The 24,526-nt window shown below is 45.1% G+C and overlaps 1 protein-coding gene across 2 annotated transcripts; it reads left to right on the top strand.

Moving 5' to 3' along the window:
* Positions 1 to 2,148: 2,148 nt before the first annotated feature.
* PPTC7 (protein phosphatase targeting COQ7) lies at positions 2,149 to 24,136 on the top strand. Of its 2 annotated transcripts, XM_057421248.1 has the most exons (6): positions 2,149 to 2,505; positions 11,989 to 12,168; positions 14,888 to 15,086; positions 17,377 to 17,500; positions 19,331 to 19,460; positions 20,604 to 24,136. In XM_057421248.1, the coding sequence occupies exons 1-6, from the start codon at positions 2,304 to 2,306 to the stop codon at positions 20,660 to 20,662; spliced, it is 894 nt and encodes a 297-aa protein (XP_057277231.1). In that variant the 5' UTR covers positions 2,149 to 2,303; the 3' UTR covers positions 20,663 to 24,136. The 2 variants fall into 2 exon arrangements, with proteins under 2 accessions (XP_057277231.1, XP_057277232.1); XM_057421249.1 differs by lacking the exon at positions 19,331 to 19,460.
* The last annotated feature ends 390 nt before the right edge of the window (positions 24,137 to 24,526 follow it).

Genomic DNA, 24,526 nt, shown 5'->3' with positions numbered 1-24,526 from the left:
TTCAGCAGTGGTCACTAATTCTCATATAGATGATGCCACCTTCCTCGTGTCTGGGTGCTGAGCAGGGATTGAGGAGCATGAGCTGGCATGGGAGCCCTTACTGAAACATGGGGCTGTGCTCTACCAAGTGTGTTTGACAGCCTTGTGCTCACACTGTTTCCCAACCCATGGCTGACTGGCAAAGCAGTACAGAGAGTGTCCCATCCAGCTCCGGGAAACACCCCATGCTTCCAACCAAACCTGGGTTCTCTGTGGCTCAACACAGTGTGCACCCAGCCACTGCAGGACACATCACCCTGTGCTAACCACAGCTGCCCAGCACAGCACAAGCTGTTAACGAAAATGGGGGTGAGGCCAGGCTGGACTTATCCTAGAAGGGAACTGGACAAGGAGGTGGAAGAATGAGAGCGAGAGGAGGAAAAGAATGACTCTGTGGAGGAAACTCTTGACAATATGTGCTTCCCTTTCCTGCTAGTGATACAGGAGGGGTGAGGCAGCAATGCTTGTGGTGGAGGAGAGCCACCTTGCCAGTGCTGTTTGTCATCTCACACACCCTGATGGGCCTTGGCAGCAGCACACCCTTATCTCCAATGCGCTGGCAAATTTGTCTGGGCAGTGGGTTCCCAGCTCACCGAGGCCTGGGCTGCTCTTTGTGTTCACTGCACGCTCCTTCTCCACATTAATTAATTTGGTAGTAAGTTTGGATACCACTTCAGCTTTAGATGGAAAATCTTCATGCATTGCTTAAGCCTTTTGTGGCTTAAAGGGAATATTGTCTCTGTCAAGACGCACAGCAAGTGAAATGCCTCCTGTCTCTTGGTGCTGTTATAATGATGGTGCTGGGCTGGGTCTGTGAGTGTGTCGCTGCTCTTCCTTTCACTGGAGTCAGCCTGAGGTTCAGGTTTCACACCTGCCTCTGCTTTATTTATGCCTGTTGTGTTATATTTACATATCTCGGGTTATGGAACGCGGCAGCAGCCTCCTCAGGAAGCATTAAGTGAATTCGCATGTGTTGTGCAGTGACCTGCTGGGGACTTCCCAAGGGACAAGCCCTTTCCTTGTCCACAAGCAGCACAGAGGAGCTGCAGAAGACAAGGAATTGGGTTTCTTTTTGAGTGCAAGTGGATGTATAAAGCCATCATGCCTTGAAGTTGTTGGTGTCTTTGAAGTTGTGCAGGGGGACACTGGAAAGTTGTGTTGTTGCCTTTGGATCATGCTCACCTGCAATTACCATGATGTTCGTGGGTTTTGTGTTGACTGTGTGCTGAGGGTTTTGTTAGGCATTTCACATCCCTGCCCCAAAACATTCTCCAGTTTCATGGATTTCCACAGAAGCCACACAAACATCACATGCCGCAGCGAGCTGGCGCTGTCCCTCACTGCACCCACGGGGGAGGGAAACAGGACTTGTCCTTTAAAATTAAGTTTTTGTGCGGTGTGACTCACATCACCTGCCTCAACAGCCAGAAAACACAAGTGGCCACTGAAGCCCTTCGAGTTATTTGCAACGCGCCAGACACGTGGCCTGGGCTGGGCATGGAGAGCCGGTATGTGTGTTAGGTGCAGCCCCATTCACCCCGCTGTATTGTTAATAGCTACTGGTAAAGCCGCAGGAAGCTCCCCTGTCCCGGTGCGGAGCGTGGCCCCGGTTACCGGGAAGGGAAAGGGCAGAGACCGCGATGCCGCGAGGGCTGCCGGGAGCTGCGCGGTGTTATTGTCCCGCAGCATGCAAATGAGACGCGGCCCCCAGCCAATGAGAGAGGTCGTCGGCTGCGGCGCAAGCGCGTTGGGGAGGGGCGGGGCTGACCTCGCCGTCAAGCCCGCTCCGCCGAGCGGCGGGGCCTCAGCACGCGCGGCCAAGATGGCGGCTGCGGGCGGCGGGCGGCGCAGCGGGCACGGCCGGCTCTGACCGGGCCGCCCCACGGCGCGGTGGGAGGGCGTACGGAGGCCTCCGCGGGGCAGTGCCGGCCGGCAGGGGAGTAGGCAGAGCCCCCCTTCGGGGGGGGGGAAAGAGGAGGGATTGTGTGCGGAAGGCGGGGGCCGCTGCCGGCAAGCCCGGCCGTGAGGGGCCGGCGAGCGGGGCGTGAGGGCGGGAGCCGGCCCGGAGGGGTGAGGCAGTCCGCGGTGGGGGGAGGGCGAGGGGCCGGGTTGAGGAGGGGCAGCGCGGGCTGAGGCGAGGCTAGCCGAGCCGGCCGGCGAGCAGGGGAAGGCTGGCTCCCTGCGGCGGGCGCTCGCAGGGCAGGCGGCGGCTGCGCCGGTGGCTCCCCGCGTTCCTGGCTCTCGGCTGCTGGGCGCCCCACGCCATGTTCTCGGTGCTCTCCTATGGCAGGCTGGTGGCCCGGGCAGTCCTGGGCGGCCTGTCGCAGACGGACTCCCGTGACTACAGCTTGGTGACAGCCAGCTGTGGCTTTGGCAAAGATTTCCGCAAGGGCATCCTCAAGAAAGGCATGTGCTACGGAGACGACGCCTGCTTCGTGGCCCGGCACCGGTCGGCTGATGTGCTGGGTGAGTGCTGGCGAGCCCTGCTCGGGGTGCTGGGGAGGGGTTGGTGGCGGTGACCCGGCCTCCTGTGTGAGCCGCACATGGCAAAGCGGCTCATCGGCTGCAGACAAAGGAAGCTGTTCCGCCTGTAAATGTCAGTGCGAGTTCTCTATTTTTTTAGCTTTAGAAGAAAGCTTTTGTACTCTTTGCCGCAGCACGACACCCACCTCACTTAGCACACCCATTGGGACGGGGTGCTGGGTGCCCAGGCCCAGCCTTGGCACCTCACCTGTAGGTGCCTGCAAGGCCTGGTGCCTCCAAAAGCTGGAGAAACGGCGTGTAATATTTCACTTTCCATGTGCCTTTAAACCGTAACCAAGCCCTTTGTGTATGCATTGCGTTTACCAAGAAAAGATCATTGAAACGGACACTTCCTGATTTTTAGCGTGTCCTGTGTCCTTGTCAAGTGAAAGGCAAAGTGACATTGAGACTGGCTTCAAATGTCAAACTTCAGTTTCAGTATTTGCTCTGTCTTGATTGCGCTCTCTGGTTTGTATACACGTGTGAAATGAATCTGAAGGGTTCAAATTTTAGGAGTAGTGAATAATTAGAGATAATGAGTGGAATCTTTGGTTTGTGAACAGCACTCTTCTGACAGTGCTTGACCTTTCTCCTGTGTAGTCAAGGTTGATTTTGGCTAACTGGTACTTTGCAAAAGTTAACTTACTTCTGTCAGTTGCTTGAAAGCTTTCATCAGAACTTTGATATTAAAAAGAAAAAGCTTCCCCCCCTTTTTATTTTTATTTTTTAATTTAAACCTGGTGGGATTACACTGCAATGTCTTGTGATGTATTGGGGACTCTTCACAAGCCAGTGCTGTTGCCCAGAGCTTGGTTGCTGTTTCATGCTAAGACGTTTCTTCTGGAAGCTTGGTGCTAGTTAACAGTATTGCTGATCATTCTCCAGTGAGCTGCTACTCTAAGGGTGATGCTGCAGCTTTGAAGATGTGGAAAACAGGTCAATGCATGTGAGATACTCAGCATGTTTTCTGTTGTGCCTATTCCAGAGAAACTTTTTGCTGTTCAAATTAGCTGTTGGACAGCTTTACTTTAGCATGTGACTGAGACTGCCTGCCTTTAAAGTTCACACTAGGCCAGCACTGATAAATAACTGAGCAATCAGGATTTGCCCAGAAGAGAAATGGAGGGTCTCCTTTACTTACAGGTGGACTCTTTGCATGGGGAAGCAAGTAGATTTGCACCCATTTGATGATGTTTAGTGGGTTTTGGCCATATTGGGTAATTGCCATATGTGGACCTACAGCTTGTCTTGTCTTCCTGCAGGAATCAACAGAATTGTGTTTCTAAGTTGGGCTTTGCATTAATTTTCATGGTGACATGAAAACAAACAGAATTGCAGCTCCACTTTAGGATCAAACAGCAAAGGCGGCTTCAGACCAGTATGTCTTAAACACCAAGGAGAAAATAATTTACACAGAAAAGCTGTTGGGTTGGGTTTTCCCCTGTAAAACTGTTTTCATGTTAGTTCTTTATGGATTTTCTAAATACACCTTCCAAACCCCCAAGATCACTGTACATTCTGCAAACAGTAACACTCAGGATGGGGTTTGATGCAGTCCAACTTGATGTTTTTTCTTCATCTGGAGTCCTTCATTTAACAGACATAGTTTACTCTTTGTTTCTGCTGCCACAGTCATCTCTTTGCTCTCCCTTTCTCAACCAGTCCTACACAGCTGCAAAGAGAGTTTCAGCACTAGTGTTCCTGCCTTTAATTCTTGTTGCTCTCATCACAAATGTGAGGTTCCTTAACAATTGTTTTTTAAAGAGCCTCATAAATTTTCTCCTAACTCAATACCTTGCCGACTGCACCTCAGCAGAACTGCCTGAGCTGAGCTGTTCCTTTCCAAGCTTCATTTTTCAGTATTACCTTAATGAAAAGGCTCACGTGGCTTCAGCTGGAGCAAACACTAGACACGGTGAGAGTGCTTGTAGAGAACAGTAAATTTCCAAGTGTATCACTTGGAGTTATCCTGCCCTGGTAGTCATCAGTGACAAAGCCATGCCAGACAATGAATTTAACATTCTTCTGTGCCAGCCTTTTCCAGAACCAATATATGGGAAGCATGCCTGTGTGGGATGGAGATGGGTGTGGTGTAACAGTGAAAGAGCTACTCCCAGCCATTTGGCATGAGTGCTTGGGGATTCATTTTCTTAGGTCAAACAAAAGTGTTTATAGCAGATGCAAATATGCTAAAGACTTCTTTTGTTCTATGTATACTGTGTAGTCTAAAGGCTGAAAACAGTGTCTTCTAGTCTGTGTTTCATCCTTTCACAGTAAGATCAACAGAAAGCTTATGAAGATTCATGTTGTTTCCAGTCCTCCCTTAGTAGTTAAGGGCTTGATGAGGCCTGTTACTGGTGTACTTGAAGCCTCGAGGGGTTTGACTTATTTTTACTTTGGTCTAGGATGTACCTGTTAAATTTGGATGTTTTCTTCCCATTTTGGGTACAGTGAGACGCAAGAAACTCAGAACCAGGGTGTTTCCTTTGGGATCACTCTGAGAAAAGGAAGTGGCTTTACTACCAACGTTAATCTCAAGAGATTTATGATTCAGGCCCGTGTTTCCTGCTGCTCATACCATATTGTGTCTTTCTGTGTGTTCACTGTCAGAGTCCTGGTTGTCCAGATCCTCAGGATATTCAAATACCTTCTTGAGATGTGATAGATGTCATGTGCTGCTTCAGGTCTAAAGGCATGCCCTTGACTTCTGAGGGCAGAAGCACTGTTTCCAGGGCGGAAAATCAAAGCTCTTCAGGAACTGGGACCTTTGTTTTTTTCCTAAACCATGTGCAAGTGGAATTTTCAGAGCATTGGGAGCAAACCACACATTTAAAAAATGAACTTAAACACTTTATATAAACATTTCACTTACTTAATGGAATTAAACATGAAGCTTGTTCGCAAGTTCTGACCCCACTCATACTGGTGACTGCTTTTTCCTGTTGTTGGGATCTGCCTTCTCTTGCTTGTTCCTGCCTTATCAGGCCCCTGATGCCTTTGCTCGTTTTTATGGATTTTCCAAGCTGTTGTGTGACTCATTATTGAAACACTACAGCAACCACTGTGCATCCCGTGACAGCATCTCTTATACAATGTCTGTGCTGGACAGAAGTTTGGGTGTAGCCACTGGGACTTGACGAGTCTTCCAAACTATTTCTGTCCCCTAGCAGGAGTAGGGGAAACCCCCTCTGGCAGCAGCATAGTGGTTGTCCACTGCAAAGCTAAAATTTGGCAACTGTTGGATCTGCTGCAAATCTGGATTTTTAAAGGATTTTTGGGAAGGGGGGTGTTTAGGGCACCTGCTCTAAACTGAAAGGAATTGCATTTGATTTGAAAGTCAGGTTTGTCAGCAGCCTGTGTAAGAGGTGTGTAAAACTTGAGTGCCAAAGCCCCTGGAATATTGTTGGTCTCATTGTCACCAAGTGAATTAGAAGATGTAAAAGGATTTGTAGGTGAAATGTCAAGGTTGTTCTGGCAACTGTAGAGGAGGAAGGGACTCTGATGCCTGAAGGTCATGTAAGACTCTGTTAAGTGGTTTTATTTGGTATCATACCTGTTAAAGAGATTGTTGCTGCATCACAGCTTACCACACTGAAGGAGGCAAGTTGTCTGCCTGCTTTGGAGTGAGTAGCCTTTCACCTACTCTGGCAGGAGAGCTCAGGACAGGCAGTGATGGGATAAAACTTGCGTATGTGTCTTAGCTTGTAATAGATCAAATGAAGTTTTCTTTTGAACATGGGGGCATAAGTACTGTCATTTGTAGAGAAACTACAGATTGAGAAAGATCCCCATTAACAATGATATCCACTGTCAGTCCTGTCAGTTCAGCTGATCCAAATGTCAGCAGTGCTCTTCTTCAGGAGCACTGACTGTATGTAACCTCTTAGAAATGTGGCAGCTCTTCTCAAGAATGAAGCTTCGATCTGGTTATTCTTTAACACAGTGTCTGCAAGGGCATTGCACACAACATGTTCTGATCAGCAATTGCAGTGGAACACATTTTAATTATAAGTGCTCTTACTACTTGTTGTAGCAGACAATTTTCCATTCATGGGCAGATCAGAGTCTGTCAGGAATCGCAGAAGGAAATAAAAATAAGCAAAGCTGAGCACAGTGCAGTAGGTGAGGTGTTAATCCTACCTGTGTACTAGGAAATATTGCAGAACTCTACTGCTGTTTACTTTGCTTCATCCACACTTAATACTGTGAGCCTGAGATTGTTTGTGCTGCAGGTAATTTCAGTGCAGGTTGACTGATGTCTGTCTGTCTGCAGTACTTATCCCTTTCATCATTTAAGTGCCAACTGCCAGTAGCAGTTCAGCTGGGAAAATAAGGCCCACAGTTGCTCAACACCTGGAGAGGTTAAATAGTTATAATTATGTAGGGAAGTTCTCATAAAACATCCAGAAATAAATAATGATCTAGCGTTCTTCTGTAGCTCCCCAAAGCCACTGAGCAACTTCTCAGGCTTAAATAAAATAGGTAAGAGATCTACCTGGTAAAGACCCATTTCAGGAGCAACGGAGTATTGTAGCAGGGGGAAAAAATATAAGGAACTGCTGCTTTTTCCTCGGAGTACATGCATGCCTTAATGTTTTCAGTTCATTGTTTATCCTTCAGTTTGTTCTTCAACATTGTCTCTCTTGCTTGTTGTGCCTCATTATCACTTAGCCAGTTATTCTTCCAGAACCTTTGTATTTCATGCAAGGGTAGTTTAAGGTCTGCTGTAACTTTTAAAATGCTCAGTGTGAATAAGTAACCTTTCCCTTTGTAACTAGTTATCAGTCACACACAATCTGCCTTCAGGGATTTGTATTTAACTGAGTTATTTCTTAGTCAAAACCTTGAGGGTGGAGAGTAGACACCATTTGGCTCTCTTTGGGATCCCATGCTGGTGGAGCTGGTAGGAGAGTTGGTGTTGGTTCTGGGAATGTGACTTCATGGGGTGGAGAACCTATCTTAGGTGTGTGATTTATCTCATTGCTGATAAAGCAAGAAATCTTAATCGGTTTATCTCAGTTCTGTATGTTGACAAATACTAGGTGCTGTAATTTACGACTTGTGTAGTGCAATGGGTTGCACTTTGTTACCATTTTAGCCTTTCTATATGTGATGTGGAATAAATTCAGTCACAGATACATCCTTACGATGTTCTTTGTCAGCGATTCATTGCCAACTCGGATAAGGATCTCAAGACACTGAAAGTTCAGTGGGATATATGGAGTGTCTCACAAAGTTATTTGTGGGGCATGCAAGGGCAATTCCTGGTGGCATCCCTCTGCCTGCCAGGTACTTCTGTGTGTGAAGATTATCCGTAGCTGATGCAATGTTTGAAAGTATTCATCTTTCATTTTTAGGACAGGGTGATGCTTTTGGGCTCTGGCCATGGGCAGCTTAGTTTACTCACTAGCCAGAACTTCTACGCGTAACGCTAGTTATATTAAACAGGGTTTGTTCTGAACTTTAAGCCTGCTTAGTTTGTATTTGCTCTGAACTAGATACAACGTCTGAGTCTGACTTACAAAAGCGTGTGGTGAAAGGCACATGTTACTAGTGTTGGCATAGCTGGCTGCTCCCTGGGCAGTTAACCTCCTGTGGCGGCAGTCAAAACAACTTCACATTTGCATTTCAACTGGTATTTTATCCCAGATGCTTTTAGCATTTTGAAGTGAATTTTAATAAGTTTCAGCGCTTCTATCTTCATTTGCTCCTATCTTCTTTGGTGCTGCAGCATCAGTGACTTGTGCTTTGTCTTTGAAACTTCATTGCAACTTTGTCTTGCTGAGACATCTTGAGACACCAGATCTTTAAGAAAGCAGAAAGAGCCAGTTTTTGGACTGACACATGCAGCAAGTATTTAATCTGGCAGTAGCATTTGTGTGTTTTCCAGCGGTGGAGTGTTAACTCTCAAAGGGTTCTGAAAGGTCTCCATGATACAGTTAAATACTTGAGAAGGTTTCTGCTTTTGAAGTGATTTATTGTGAAATTTCCAATTGCTTTATTTAGAGCAGTGGTTCATCTCGCTGCAGGCGTTTCACTGTGTCACATGGACGCGTGTGCAATTCTTGCGTGGGCTCGAACAGGGAATATCCAAATAAATCGTCTTTCTGTATAACTTTCTGATGTACTAAATAGCTTAGAAGAAAGCCAGGCTTGTACAGTGCAATTTCAGCAGTGTCCTGTGGTTCCTAGCCTGTAAGAAGGTTATTTTAAGTTAAATGATGGGTACTGGAAGACAATATTTAATGTCTTATAGTGAAATCTAAGAAAATGAAAACCCGAGTAATCTTTTTCACTTGTTAGAACAGTAGTTAATTGTAAGTATTTACAGTGGAGTTTGTCTTAGATGAAAACAAAGGTAATAGAAATAGAGCTTGGCATTATTCCGTGGCAGTGATACTGCCAATAGCAGTACAGGGGAAAACATGGTATTGCATTAAAAACTAATCCGTTTTCAGTTCTTGCTGCTTCTGGCATTTGAAATACCTCACAGACAGTTTTGCTTCTTGTTTGCTGTGTATCAGCTATCACAAAGTTTTCTTAAACTTTCTCATTTACATTTCATCTGTCAGTAGCAGTTTGTTCAGTCTGTTTTAAAATCATGTACTCATTTCCCATAAACCCCATTAGCTTATGTTGGGAACATACAATGTAAAGATACTGCTTTCATGTTAAAACTACACTGAAGGTAAGACTAGATGGCTCAAGACCTTGGGGAGTGTAAAAATCTTATTTTAAGGCAAAACCAGTAAAGATGGGTGTTTTCCAGGTGGTATTTTGTGATGCAGAGCTGCTTGCATGTGCTCTGCCCATGTACTGCTGTGGGTCTGGGTGGCAGCAGTAACTCCTGGCTCCGTGCCGGAGCAGGAGGAAGCATTTGACTGCTCTGGCAGTGCTTGTGAACCATGCTTTAGGAGCCAACAGGGTCATTTAGCTTAAATTAGATGAACTGGCCTATCATCTGTAGGAGACGAAGTTTAAAAGGAAAAGAGGGGGAACATAACCAACGCCAAACTTTTGCAAACCCCCACATTGTCCATTGTGGGCAAGGACAAGAAATAGGTGCCAGTGATGGTTTGTGAATTGGTGATCTGGTGGGATGCAGTGGAAGTGTTACAGTGGAAGCAGCTCCGGGGCCTGCTCCTGATGTAGTGGTCTCATTTGCGTCTGTGCCAGGATGGAGAAGGAATGCACATCTGTCTTGCTGCTTCTTAACCAGACAATCTGTTCTCTTAAGTGTGGTACAAAGTTAAGTGAAGGATCCACTTGTGGACCATCTAGAGGGTAATTGTTGTAGAAGGCTGTAGCAGAATGTACATAAAGCTGTTTATAGCTTGCAAAAGCAGACAGGAAGGCAGCCAGACAAAGCCATTTCATGGCTCAAGATAGAGTGTGAAGTGTGCTGCCGTGATTATGGATTCAGATTCCCTGCCTGGTTTAAGAAGTGAGCAAAGAAAAGCAGGTGGCATACTCTTATCTTTGCTTGAGTAATTGAAAGAGGTTTTGATAAGTAACCTTACCAGGTGCTTGCTGAGACTGCTTTCTTGTACTCTATACTAGTGCTCTGGGGTTGCTGTTAAAATATTTCCCAAGAAGACTAATGTGCACATGGTTTACTGATCGCTTGAGGGGAACTCCTAACTTCTGGTGAGCTTGTTTTGTAACCACCTTGGGAGCCAAAAGCTTTGGGCAGTTCTTGTCAAACATCATCTTCTCATTGCAGTAACCCTGCTGCCATTTAAACAATGCTGTGTTCAGCTAGCAAGACTACATCTGGATTGTGTTCACCTTAAAGGGAAAAACTTAGTGTAGAACATGAAAAACTTAGTGTAAAGCAAGCATCATCATCCAAATCGAAGCTTAGTTTCTATTTCAAGTTCTAGATCTAGAACTTTCTGATAATGATCTCTTACTCTAGACTTGTCTGTGTGGCAGCAGAAGACAATGGGTTAATCCAGTATTAAGCTGAAGTTGTGGGACCTGTACAGAGGATTAGTTTCTTCTTGAAGAAACCAGAAAAGGCGTTTCCAAGAATGCCAGGGTTGCTTTTGCGTTAGCTTCTTCCCGGGGTCTGAGAGGTGAATACAGGATCTGCATTCCTGTCGCATTCTTCTAAGAACACAAACAGCCAAAGCAGGTGTCTAAAAGGTTGTGCACTATTTTTGGGAGAAATCTGATTAATGTTGATAGGCTGTTCAGAATCTGGCCATAACCTCTTGTCAGATTATCGTGCCAAGGGCGGCTCTAAAGCTTCCGTCTCAGTTTCAGATGGTGTCGGATGTGAAGGGCATTTGTAGAGGAGGCAAACTCAGTTTCACCTTCTCAGGCAAATTTTCATGCCTTTGCTAATAGTGGTGCTCTTTTTCTGAGGACGCTTGTTCTTTAGCACAGTCTGAGCTCTGAGATTGCCTCTTTGTGCTTTCATCAGGAACACGTTATTTTAGCTTTATTATGTTACAGAAATTTGCACTTGAGATGGTCAGTCCCTTAAATGCTGAGGATCAAAAAGACTCCTGGAAACATTTCCAAGTAGAGGTATTTTTATCTCGTAAATAATGCCTGCAGACAGTATTGTGCCTGTATCAAGGAGGCCAGTTGAGGAACTTCAAAATGCTTCATCCAAACAGGCACCAGAATGTCATACCTGCTGCTTATCTCGCTCTTACCACCCCCTTCCCTGTGTGCATCTTCACTGTTTGCCTCTGCAGTTGCTCAGCAGCTTCCCAAGCTTGGGCAAAACTAATTTTCTGATATCCAGGTAGTTTTGAATAACTGAATGAAAAAGGACTGGATCATAGTTTCCATACTCTTGCTTGGCTGAAGCTGTAGGCAACAGACTCTCCTTGGAAGGTGTAGGTCCCAGCACTGTGTTGGTTATGTGTGGGTTTTGAATACATGTCTCAAATGGAAGTTTAGTTTCTACAGAAATTGATACTAACAAATAGAAAGTGTTGTCCCTCATGAGCACATAGCTTGAGAAGGAACTTTTGGACACTGAATAATGAGAAAGAGTTTCTGTATCATTTCTGTACTAGTTAAAATCTTAACAGCCTCCACATTTGAAATGAATAAAACCATTTCTTTTTAATGGGCTGGTCGAAGGTTAATGGGATCGAAGCTTCCTCTTCCCCCCACATTCCCCACTACTTGATCTCTAGTGAAGTCAGCTTCCCCACAGAGTCCTCAGCATTAGACTTTTACCTTCTCTCCAGCAAATCAGATTATATTTAGGTTTTTGCCTAGGAGCTGATGTCAGAAGTTCTTACAAATGCTTAGAATTTCCTTTTCTTAGTAAAAATGTTTTCGAAGCAGGTGCCACGTTGTACTTTTTAGTTACTGAATATCATGAAGTGATGTAAAGAATTAAAAACCTCGTTTTGGAAACCATGTCTCTTCGTATAACTCTGGTTTTATGTTTTCTTCTAGGGGTAGCAGATGGTGTAGGAGGCTGGAGAGACTATGGGGTCGACCCTTCTCAGTTCTCAGGGACTCTAATGCGAACGTGTGAACGTTTAGTGAAAGAAGGACGGTTTGTACCAAGTAACCCTGTTGGGATTCTCACCGCAGGTTACTGTGAGCTGCTGCAGAACAAAGTACCTTTGCTTGGTAAGAGAACACAAATACATAAACTGGATCATAATTGTTGTATGTCACTTAGATGTGCTTACTCAAGGTTGCTTTAATGTTACCAATGTCTACAACAGTTTTGCAGGTATTTCTCTTAATTACCCAAAGAACATAGGAATGAAGTTGTGTTGGTAGCACCCTTGTGTGTTTAAAAACTGTCTTGATTCATTCGGTGATACAGGGAATGTGTGTGTATGTATCAAAACCTGTGTGATGGGTGGTTACTCAGGAGTGTTTGCAGAGAGTTTGCCGTAGGATGCACTCATGCAAGTGCAGCGTGTGTACTAGTGCTCTCTATTACATGTGTATAAATAACTGTTCTCTGCTGAAAGCTGCTCATGGTTGGTTGTGGCTTTTTGCTTAAGCTATGCAAGCAGAAGTATTTTCTGATGATAATCAGGCATGGTTCTGCTCATTCCTTTCCTTACTGCTCCTGTTGCCTTTTATGTGCAATGATCTTTAAACCTAATCGGTTGGCTTAAGTCATTTAGAACATACAGTCGCTGGCACTGTATATTATTTTTACAACTCCTTGTGGGGGATTCATTACAGGCCTTTTGGGAAGCAAACTCAAGTAGATGCTTGGCATGTTCTGTGTCAAACTTGATTTTAGACAGGGCATCCAGCTGCCTTGGGAATGGTGAGCAGATAGAGAGGTAACATTTGGGCTTTGCTGACAGCCTTGAGAACAGGATACTTTTCAAAAGGGCATGTGACCTCTTCTACACTAAGAAAGTCACCCTGCAAGATACACATGCGTCTCACCTGACCTTAAAGTTCTATGCCAGACGAGTGCTGTGTAAGCTATATTTAACTTGTGTGCTGAGCTTCGGAACAGATGTTATGGCATTATATGCCTAAAGAATAGGTTGGAACCTCAGAAGTGAGCTTAAGTAACTCTAAAATAGCAGTGGTCGGTAATTACCTTAGGATTTTGTGTGTTTAGTAGTGCTTATTTGTGCAAAGCAGATGTAGCTGTAAGTGATCCACAAAGTGGGCCACTGGTGAGAGCTCTCGCAGCGGCTTTGTAGATGGAGGCAGTGCTGCTTGGCTTGACCTTTCGAGTGCTGAAAAGCAGCATATGCTGAGTCACAAGATCTGCATTCCACACATGGCCTCCTGGTTACACTCTGCTAGTAGAGTTAGAATTTGGAACTAATGATCCTTGGTGTTTCTCCTTTATCCGAGAATGGTATTTTTGGAAGTAGAAACAAACCCCTGGAATTACCACGGCAATGAACATTTAGTTTGTTGGAAATGAAGAGAAGGGAGAGGATCTCATTAAGGAGGATTCATCAGGCAATTAACTTTTCCTTGCTGTTGTGCTTTAAGTCTTGACATGTAGTTCATCAGAATTGAATCTAGCAAAGATTTTAAGATAAAACTGAAATGGGAGGAAACTCTGGTATTTAATTAAATGCTGTTTTTGTACGGCAGTACGATCTTGGCTGCTGTCACATATCAAATCTGAATTTTTCTCAAGATACTGCGTTGATTTGCCACTCAGTAAGAGTGTAGAAGATGCTCTGTATTCACTAGAGAGCAAATTAAGGGCAAGTGTATCGCAGGGAACTCCCTGTGTTAGGAAGGGAAGCATCTGGAGTAGGTGATGCCTAGAGCCAGCTGGACTTCTGCAAGCCTGGTCATAAACTTAGCTCATTGCAAGCTTGTGGGCTGTCCAGCATGTAGCTGTGCTTGGAGACTCCTGCAGGAGGGACATTAGGATAGAAAATGAAGCCTGTTCACCAGCTGGTGGAATGGAGACTTAACTTAGAGGTAGAAGTCAAGAAGAAATGCTTTAGCTGCATGTCATCCTCTTCAGGAATGAATGTTCTTCTGGTGGATGTGCTGTTCTTTGTACTGAAATTAAGTGACTGCTGTTTATTGCAGAGGACTTTGTGTGTGGATGGGTATCTCTGCAGTACAGTTGTGTCTGTGGATTGCAACCAAGCACAGCTGGTGGCTACTGCTCAGTGAATGAATCAGGAATTCCTCAGTGCCCTCAAGCATGGCTGGGATAGTTCTGAGCACGGCTGACAAGTAGATATGTTCCTGTTCTGTCCTACTTGAACCTGGAGTAGCATTTGTCTCTGAAACATTTTTCCTTCAAATTTGTGAAGTTGGCATCCTGAAGATGTTATTTTTTACACATGCAGCCAGCTCTCCAGAGCCGTGCTGTGAAGAAAAGCATTTTGATGTTCTGCCAAGAGGAATGCAATAACACCTAATACTTAATTGCAAGCAGTTTTTTACTTGGCGTGGTTTATTTACAGCTGATGGGTGAAACTGTGTGGAGAGCACCCAGCATTGTATGGATGCTGCTGGAATTCTATTATCTCAATGATTTTGGAATTTCAGTATTTTATGCGACTTGTGTAAATCCAGTCCTATAGCAGAATGTGCTGACATATGTTGGGGTGGAGAACTGTAAATAAAGTGGAACAAAACAGGTATTTGTCAGCATATTGTGTTTACCGAAATCAGAGCAGGAAAAGTAAGTTCCATGCAAAAATCATAGGTTGTGCTGTAAAGGTTTCCAGCATTTTCCTGTCTTTAGTGATATTAATTTTGGCATTATTATTTCCATTCCTCATTGTGAGCTCTGAGAGGTGTTTGAATAATAGCACTGTGAATCAAATCAGTGACAGACTGAACAGTTTCTGTAAGGGCAGCTTCAGTTACCATGTTCTGTTTTCAGGAAGCAGCACAGCCTGTATAGTCGTTCTGGACAGGACAAGTCATCGTTTACATACAGCCAACTTGGGAGACTCTGGATTTTTGGTAGTCAGAGGAGGGGAAGTAGTCCATCGATCTGATGAGCAGCAGCATTACTTCAACACTCCGTTCCAACTGTCCATAGCTCCACCAGAAGCAGAAGGTGTTGTCTTAAGTGACAGGTAAGATGGAGAGGAACTTAAATCCTTAATCTGTGTATGTGGTCAGCTCCAGAAGGCTGCAGTTCTGCTGCTGTGAAGCTCTTTGCACATGGGATTTCAGCATGTGCCTGCTCTTAGGGTGTTGTACCTGCCCCTGTCTTTAGGTACTGTGAACATTCCTCACCTTGTGCTTTCCAAACTCCATACATCGTTGCACAGTCTGAGGTTATGGAGCTAATGATGATGATTCATGGTGGCATATTCCCACAGTCTGCACTAGGCATGTTCTCATCCATGGGAAGACGTTGCCCAATAAAGCTGCTCCCTAAAGCCCATTGTCCTGCGTGAGGGGCTTGTCTGACCTGGAGCTTTCTTCCCCAGTCCCTGTGTGCTCTCTCCCGAGGCTGGTCTGGAGTAGGCTAATTTGGATGTCTTGGCACTGAGGTAGCAAGTACTTGAAGAACAGAGCAGAGGGACATGTGACTGTAACTGGTGTTTCCAAAGAGCTGAGTTCCCCGCAGCATATTGTATTTGACCAAAACGAGCGAAAAAAACCCTGTTTGGCAGAACACCAAGCTGAGAAATGAGAGTATTAGGAAAGGACAATCTGTTCACAGAAATGAGTTGTTTCAGAGGCAGACTTGTACTTGTGTCTTCCATGAAGAATGTCAGGCTGATCCCTCCTCTGACTTAGTGAAGTCTTGCCAGTAATATTAAGTAAGAATTAAAACCCCAGCTTTCAAATGTGTAAAAATACAGCTCTCAGATAATACTCACAGGCTTATTGATGTGATGTATTTCCTGGTTTAGTGCAGGGTGTCCCTGCCTATGGGAAGGGGGATGGAAGTAAATGATGTTAAGGTCCTTTCCAACACTAAATAGTCTATGACTCTGATATCCCTCTTCTGAATACATGGAGATTATAAAGGAGAGTGACCACACTACACAGGGAATGTAACAGGTATCTTAAGTTTTTGGTATAAGGTTTGTACTTGATGATCTTGAGGGTCTTTTCCAGCCGAAATGACTCTGTGAAACTCCAGTGCTGATGCAGTGAGGGCTATGACTTCAGTGCCAAGATGATGATGATCTTTTGGCAAATGTGAAGTTGTTGAAACTCATGACCATTCTTGCGTGGGGCTTTATTACTTCATCGTAAGACTGCAGAGAGGAAGCTGGGGCAGGACTCTGAAATTAGAACCTTTAATTGAACCTATTTATTAGGCTCAAATGAAACGATTGTTTGTAATTCCAGAGCTGTAAAAGAAAAACCTTTATTTTTCTGAGCTTTTGTGTCCTCCCTGGGAAGGCAGAACCCAAAAGCACAAAGAGAATTGATAATGTCCACTGGAGTCAGCAGTGTGAGTCATCACACAATATGGAAAGGCAAGATAAATGAGCTCCTCAGCTTCAGTTCTGAGTTGTGATTATAGCTCTGGCTCATTTCTGCTCTGTTCTTGATGTTAATAAGTGCTCACGGATGTTGTCTAAATGCTTCTGTAGCACCTTCTTTTTCATCTGTTGTCCCAGTTAAATGTTACATTTGGCTATCTATGGGAATAGGCAATCTTCACTCTGTCAGCCTTCCTGAAGCTGTGCATCAGCCAAGCAAAGCAGCTCTTCTGCTTTCTGGCACAGCCACATAGCATCGGATGCAGCAGTTCCTCCCTTCTCAAAACCCTTTCACGAATGTTTAAGAATGAAGGATTTGTCACTCCCCTGCCTCTGAGAGTCAGATTTGGCAGCAATATTCATGGTGAAATTGGTTTTTTTTTCTCCTCTTGGTGTTGTGTAAGGTACTGGGTATGAGCAGACCAACTGGCTATGGTCTCCTGGTAGCCATTCCTGGGGTGTTTCATATTCCATTGCATTAGAAAGTGATAAAGTGATTCAGAGTCCTTAAGTGTTTTGGCCATTCCTGTTATGAATTGGCCTTTCACGTACAGCCCTCTTACGTACTTTGGATGAGTGGGGAGGAAGCCCTGAGCTGCCATTCTACTTAAGGGTTTCCATGGAGATCCACTTGTGAAGCAGATTAGTTTGCGGGATTGTTCATTTGGGAATTTTCAATGCAAATCCTTTGTGTGATAGCTGGAACGTTACCTGTTTGCAGTCACAGCTCCTCTGTTGTAGCTCTCTTGCCAAGCCATCCCAGTGCAAAAGCTCCACAGTTAGTGATTATTTCTTTCTTTTGCAGAAAACCAGGTAACAGTAGTGAATTACAAAAGCTGTTGATGGGTTTGTTTGGCATCACTTGGTGTCTTGGTGAAAGCTGGGGCCCTTTCCTCTAACATACCTGTCATTTTCACAGCCCTGATGCTGCTGATAGTACTTCATTTGACGTCCAACTTGGAGACATTATTTTGACTGCAACAGATGGACTGTTTGACAACATGCCTGACTACATGATTCTGCAGGAGTTGAAAAAGCTGAAGGTAAGTGTGTGTATTGGGAATCTCTCATCTTTTTGCACTGCATATCCCTTATAGTTACAAACACTATTTTTTTTAAGCATGTAACTTCCATGTTTTATGGAAAAGACACACCACAAAGTGCTCTCGAGACTTTTCAGTTAATACCATATGTGAGCAGGGGAGAGGGATCTCTCTTGCATCTGCACCCAGGCTGGATCCAGAAGCAGCAGCTTGGGCATAAACTGCCCAGGTCACTGATGAGTGAAGGAGGGAGAGGAGGCAGGTGACTAGGAGATGCTCAGGAGCAGGCGCTGGTATTTTGCCTGTACTTGTACATGAAGATACAGCATCTCTTGTAGCTTATTTGAGGGGGTGAGCTGTATACGTACGAATAATGTGAAGCTTTTCTTCAGGGTTATAAACATAGTCATTGTGCAGCAGTTGGGCTGTGCCAGTTGTGAGTTACGTGTGCTCCAAGATAACGTTCCATAAAAAAGTATTTCCTGGCAGCTTTTCCAGGTTAGTGGCCACAAATGGTCTTTTGAAACAGTAAAAATACTGTTAATTTCAATGAGAATATTTAGCTTAAGGCTGTTTACTTACAGAAAGTATACTTAGGAGATATCAATATGTATAAGCTCCCTGAGGAAACTCATTTGCATGGAACACAGAGAAGGTTAACGTGTAGAATTACAGTGTGGTTTTGAAAAGGTTCTGCCCGCTCCTGTCCTGCGGCTACATAAGTGGTAGGTGGTGTCAGACAAAGTGGGTCCTGGCAGACACAGTGTCTGAGAGCCCTCTGCACATCAGCCAGGCTTGTGTTTCCCCCTCTCTGTGGTCCCTGCTATCACTGTCCTTTCCTCAGTGCCCTGTTTGGGTCTGAAATGGAATGTGTGAGCACAAGCTGACAGAGGCTTTATCTGGTTAGTGGAGGTAATGACAGCACTGAAGGTGTGTCAGGGCGCTGGCATAGATTGCAAGGACCTGGTGGGCTGGTCGCTGACCTGCCGGGCTGTTACTTACGCTATAGCCAGATCCTAGCTCTTGTTCACTGAACTCCCACCTTCTCGGCGAGGTTGGCCTGGGCTGGAGGTGGAATTCCCTTGTGGAGGAAGGTTGAGCTCCACCTTTTGGCCCGTTTGGGAAAGGCACTGAACTTCCCCGCAGGTTCAGCCAAAAGTTACTCGTGGAAATGCCGCTAATTCCCCAAACTGCAGGGAAGAGTCTTGGAGTGAGAAGGCATTTTGAAATAGCTGCGAGCAAAAAGAGCAGTGGTTGTTGTGTTGTGTTGGCTTGAGTAAGGAAAGCCTTGGAGTAAAGCAGCAGAGTTACTGAAACAGGAAAAACCTAACATTTAAAATGCAGCCTGTGGAAGGTCGTGTGCTCAGGATGTGTTTTCTTATCTCCCTTCTAAAGTTCCCCTTCCCCCTAAGCATGCTCTTGTTGGTTTGGGTAATAGGGTCAGAGAAATAAGACTTGCATTAAAGGGAAAGCATAATTACCTCAATAAAGCCTCCTTAGTGAGGGAAGGATAGCTCTTCCAGTGTGAGCTGTGAGTAGAGCTGTCAGATACCCCCTTGCCCTCCGGTGAGGCTGTTTATTGAGTGTTGGTCTTCTGAGTTTCCAAGTTCTATAAATACTCCAAAACCAAGTCTTTATCTGGTAGGGAACCTGAGCTCTGGCCTCCAGTTGTGAGGATGGGCAGGTCTAACCCAAATTTAGAAAGCCTAAAAGATGGTGAGGGTTCCCTTTGGAAGAGAAGGTGGGATCGGGGTGTGAATTGGCAGAACCGTTCCCAATACTGTGAAGTTTATTCCTATAAGAATGAACTTCTTTTCCTCCTTAATTTAGAACTCCAACTATGAGAGCATACAGCAGACTGCGAGAAGCATCGCTGAGCAAGCTCACGAGCTGGCTTATGATCCCACTTACATGTCGCCGTTTGCACAGTTCGCATGTGACAATGGATTGAATGTGAGAGGTAAGGTGATATTTTCCCTCCTGCTCCCACTCTCGCTGTCTTTAAGAACTCTTGAGCAAAGTGAAGTTCTGTTGTTCCACAAATCCAATTGGAAAACAGGGTGCTGGAAAAAATGTGCTTGGCTTGGGATGCCGAGCTTGGTGAGGATGCTGGCTCCTGGTATAGGTCATGGGGAGCAGCTGGAGCACAGAGAACACAGAGTGCATATTCTTATTTCATTTTATTGTAATCCAGTGTGTACCCTCCTGCCTGAGAGGAGCTCTCCAGGCTCTTGAGGAAACCGCTTGTTCCTTGGATTGGGGTGTGATTGTAGGGGTGGTTTTGGGGGTTGGCTTTTATTGTTGATGCTTTTTAGTCAAGATTCACACACACTTTAGGGGTTTGATTATCTTTGTGGTTGAAGTTTCTGACCCTTGTGCTGTACCATCAGCATCCCCATCCTCATCCCCGTGGCAGGGCTTGGAACTGGAAGAACATAAGGTCCCTTCCAACCCAAACCAGTCTGTGATTCTAAAGAGTCTTAAGTGAGTCTTAAGTGTCTTTCCTAAGGGTCGAGGCAGTAGCTGTAAAGCTTGGGCACCACACTGCTACAAAGCTCAATCAGTTGGTAATGAACCTGCAGATCTCCTGAGTCCACAGGACTGGTCTGAGTTCCCACATAACATGGGACCTCCTCTCTGAGCTGTTTCTCAGAGTTGAGTGGATTCCTGTAGCTGTTGAGGCTTGCAAAGTGACTGCTAAAAGGATTAAGTAGCTCTTGGGAAGATGGGCAGTGATACAGTGCTGGAGCAGAGGCGTTTGGTTTACAGTAGGAATTCCTGAGCAGCTCTTGATTGCAGGCTGCTTGTACCAAAGTGGTGTTGGGGGTTTGTACATTCATTTCACAGCCTGCTAGAAACCAGGCTTTCTGCTCTGCTCCCTGACAGCGAGCTCCTTTTCATAGCTTGACCTCACCCCAGCTCAAAAGGAGAGCGCCTTTTGCTGTGTTAGGTCGTTGCCACCCTCTGTTGTGTTTCAGAAAGGAGGTGGAGGAAGCAGAGCTTAAGCTGCCTTTAATGAAAGAGCTTTCCATGAGGGGATGTCTCAGGTTCTAAGGTGACCGCTGTGGCTGGATGAAATAGTTCTGCTTTTCTTCCATTGCAGGGGGAAAACCAGACGACATCACCGTCCTTCTGTCTATAGTAGCCGAGTACACAGACTGAGCTGCCCGCAGCGGCAGCCCCCGTTTGCACCCCCAGCTCCAGCCCCACACCCGGTTTCCTGCTGGCAGGATCCTTCCTTCCTTCGCAGCCGAGCTCGGCAGCCGGTTCTCGAGCCCGTGGCCTGAAGCCCTTGTGAAGAACCACTCTCATAGTACACTGGTCTTTGTCTGCCAGCAAGAGATGAAGAAGCTCAAGGCTTGAAAAGCATGTGTCTTGGAGCTTAAAAAGGGGGAGGATCGATCCCATGTCATTACTGCATTTGAAATGTGACTTCCTTTCAAAGGAGTAGAATTGGTTTCTCCTCTTTCAAACTAGATTCAATAGCTACAACCTCTCCAGGAGGGCATATTACTCTACTTACTAGAAACGTTCACTATTCATTAGAGGGTATGTTACAGAACACAGTTTCATAAGCATAGTCTTGTTACAGTGATAGCTGAGGTTTCGTGTTTCTAAGCTCCGGTTTTCAGGAGATTTCTACCTGCTGTAAACATTCTGCTCTTGCCATCCATGGTGTCAGCCTTAGGAGCCTTTTCTAGTACGGGACTTCCAAGACAAAAATCCATACTTAGTTCAAGTTCTATGGATGCAAATGTGTTTTGTGATTTCAGGTGCTTTAACTGTGATCTTAAGAAGTTCTGCAGATCATTTGTCCGTGACGGGCCTGGTATCGGGGTGTTTGGGCTGTGGAGGATTTTAATTTAGTTTAATTTTGGGTTATTTTTTTAAGTACGAATTTTAGCTCAGCACCAGCAAACTGAGCGGGGCAGAGCTGAGGCCCCTGCAGCATCCGACCCCATCGCACCGGCGCGGGGTGATGGGGTGATGCGGCACCGAGAACAGCTCATCCTCAGCTCTGCCCTCGCTTCTGGCAGCTGATGCTGTTGTTAACGAAGCTTAATTTGTGTTCAGAATTGCCACTCGCTCGTGTAGAACAGAGCGTGCTGCACCCGTTGAGGTCCAGTTCATCCCTTGCCTCGCAGATGAGCACCTCTCTCTGCTACTGCTGTGGCAGCAGCAGGAAGTACAGAACCTATTAATGAGTAATCAGCTAAACTTACATTTCAGTAACTCGAGTTTAGGGTTTGGGGAATGAACCTTAATGATGTTTACAGTTCTCTAACAGCCACTTTGCAATATGACATTTCCCTTCGAATGACCGTAGCTCCCATTTGTTCCCCCCCCTCTTCCAGCAAGCTTTCCTTTTCCTTTCCCGAGGTTCATACAAAACAAGCTGATAGCTGTAAAGATATATATATTTTTGGTCAGGTTTTTGGTTGTTTTTTTTTCCATTAACTTTTTTGCTGGTAGAGAAGTCTGTAGAAATAAATTAAAGCCATGTTTTTATATATAAAAAGTCGGGTAATGTTGCTGTTTAGGTGAGTGCAGTTAAACTCGGTCAGTAAGTAATCTTACCTGCTCTCCAGAGGAGATTTTTTACTACCTGGTTTATTGTATTAAAACTGTTTAAGTTTGAGGTTACCTCAACTTGTTTAAAAGAATTTTTGTGGACTTGTACTGTATATTTGCGTAACTATGTCAAGCTTTTATTTAAGGTCATTTAACATGTACCATGTACATGTCATTTTACTATATTTCAATGCACCGTGCTTGTAACAGGCATTTCAGTTATAAGTGATTAATTTGGAAGCTCTTCAGTAATTTATCTGCTATTCCTAAATTGGCGTCACGTTAGCGATGGATTTTACATCACCTTGTAATTACTTGTCAAAATGCCTTAACCACCCTAACTTGACCAAAATCTGATTTTGGTGAGGGTACAGGGAGGATGACGTTAATGAAGAAGAATCCCTGAGTTTTGTGCTACCTGGAGCAGTGAGTGGTGGAGAACTTTGCACAAATTGCCAGTCCTCGTTGTTTTCCACAACGGAACAAGCTGTTCCCGGCTGTCTCCTAGAAGGAATGTATCCACGCTGCAGCACAGGGCTTTGTTTCTCGTGTTTGGGAGGGACGTTTCTCTCTCAAATCTTGGGTGTCTTTTACACTTTATTCTCCAGTATTTCCTGTCGCGCTTCTTGATTAGAGCAGATTTGATCAACTCTTCTTTCCCTTCACCTTCCCGTCAGGCGATGCCCCTGTAGACCCGGACTGCTGCACCCTCACCCCTCGCTCTCAGCACGCTCATCCCCAGCCCTCGGTAGTTTTTCCCCCTCTCTGCTTCCTAGAGGTAGGCACGGGGAGACGTTTGCGGAGCGGACAGATGTGGATGGTGAAGGCGCTCGTCCCCTGCGCTGTGCTCTGCCGCTGCGGTGCCGGCATCGGGAATTCCCGATGGGAAGCCGTTGGCCGCTGAGCAGTATCCACAAAGCCGTTTGCCTCATATCACACCGTGATTCTAGTTTTTGTATTATTAAGAACAAATTGGGGTTTTGATTTACAAATCATGAGTTTATCCCTCACCGGACACACCAAAGACCAGTAAAGCTTATAGCTTTTCCATCTGTTTATAAAGCAATACTGTATTATAAAGAATTGATATTTTTATCACATGCTTGATTGTTTTGGGGTTTGGTTTTTTTTTCCTTTACTTTCAGATGTGCACTCGAAACATATCAAACCTGATTTCTTCCTATGAACTTAAGCTGTCTGCGCACAACAGATTTCATGGAAAAGGAAATGACAGGGCCCATCCTATCAAAATCCTTGTAAGCGATGCATGAAGCAGTAACACTTCCTAGGAATTAGCTTATTGTGGCTACTCACGAGAGGAGCGTACAAGAAAGGTGTTCATGCCATGGAAGCGTGCGTGAGCGGAGCACGGGCTGACTCCCAGCTGCACGGAGGGTTTCTGGTTGTGGTCAGGAGCTGGTGGATCGGGAGCGATGAGCTGGAGGAAGAGTTTTGTACATCAGTGACACTGAACACCCGGGGCTGGTGGGAACTGGGGTTCCTGCAGCATTATTGGGTGTTTGGACAAACCAGGGCTGAGATGTGGTGAATTGGAATAACTCTGTGGTTCCTTGCTCCTTTTACAGCTATCTTTGGGAGAGCTGCGCCATCCGGCTTCCATCCAAATGTACTTTCTTGGTGTCTATGAAGAAGGTTAAATGGCCAAAATAACCCCAAAAAGCAGATCTTGGGACCAGGCAGTTGCAGTGAGTCAAAGAGAAGGGAGAGGTGAGGGTCTGGCAAAGATGTGGAGGATTTAGCGGTGGAATCCCTATCTGTTGGTGATGGATATCCCTCCTCTGTGGAAAAACCCAGCTGTGTGGGTAAGAAGGGGCTGTATGAAGTAGTTTCTCACAAAGATAGCTGAAATAACGAAGCAAATCTGAGTCTGTATCTAATGAGGATGCTTTTTTGTTGTTGTTAAAATGAGACTATCATCTATGCTTACCTAAGAAGCGATTATGTGAATTTCATGTCTGAGGTATAACTTATGCAGGAATAGTTCTGTAAATACATTTAAATGAATTGTAAAGATATTTAATAAATATAGTATTTATACTAAAATGTGCTTTTTTAAAGTAAACTTGACTGCAAAACCTCTGTTTGTCAACGCAGTGATGTCGGTGGTGGCACAAGGATCACTGCCACTGAGGCGTTGGGCTCTTTAGACCCTTGTATGGTCCTCCTAAATCGCTGTGGGAATGAAAGTGGGCTCTAACAATCTGGCAGACAGAATCACCAGTTTTGGTTAAGTAAAGATTAGGAAATTCAGTATTTTATCCCAGTGTGACTTTGGGAACACCGCCACTGAGCTGTGATGGAAGAGGCAGGGGGTGGGAAAAGAATAATGGGAAACGCAGAAACCTCTTGCACATCACCTTTATTTGTTCAAATGCATTCCTCTGGTGTTGGTTACTCAGTGAAATGCCGGTTCTGCACCAACCCTGTGCCAGC

Source organism: Pezoporus wallicus, unplaced genomic scaffold (genome assembly GCF_028554395.1).
Source record: "Pezoporus wallicus isolate ANWC-B61680 ecotype Strahan unplaced genomic scaffold, APGP_CSIRO_Pwel_v1 contig_9584, whole genome shotgun sequence".
Taxonomy (NCBI): domain Eukaryota; kingdom Metazoa; phylum Chordata; class Aves; order Psittaciformes; family Psittacidae; genus Pezoporus; species Pezoporus wallicus.
The sequence above is the reverse complement of the archived record's forward strand: the minus strand, read 5'-3'. Positions and strand labels throughout refer to the sequence as shown.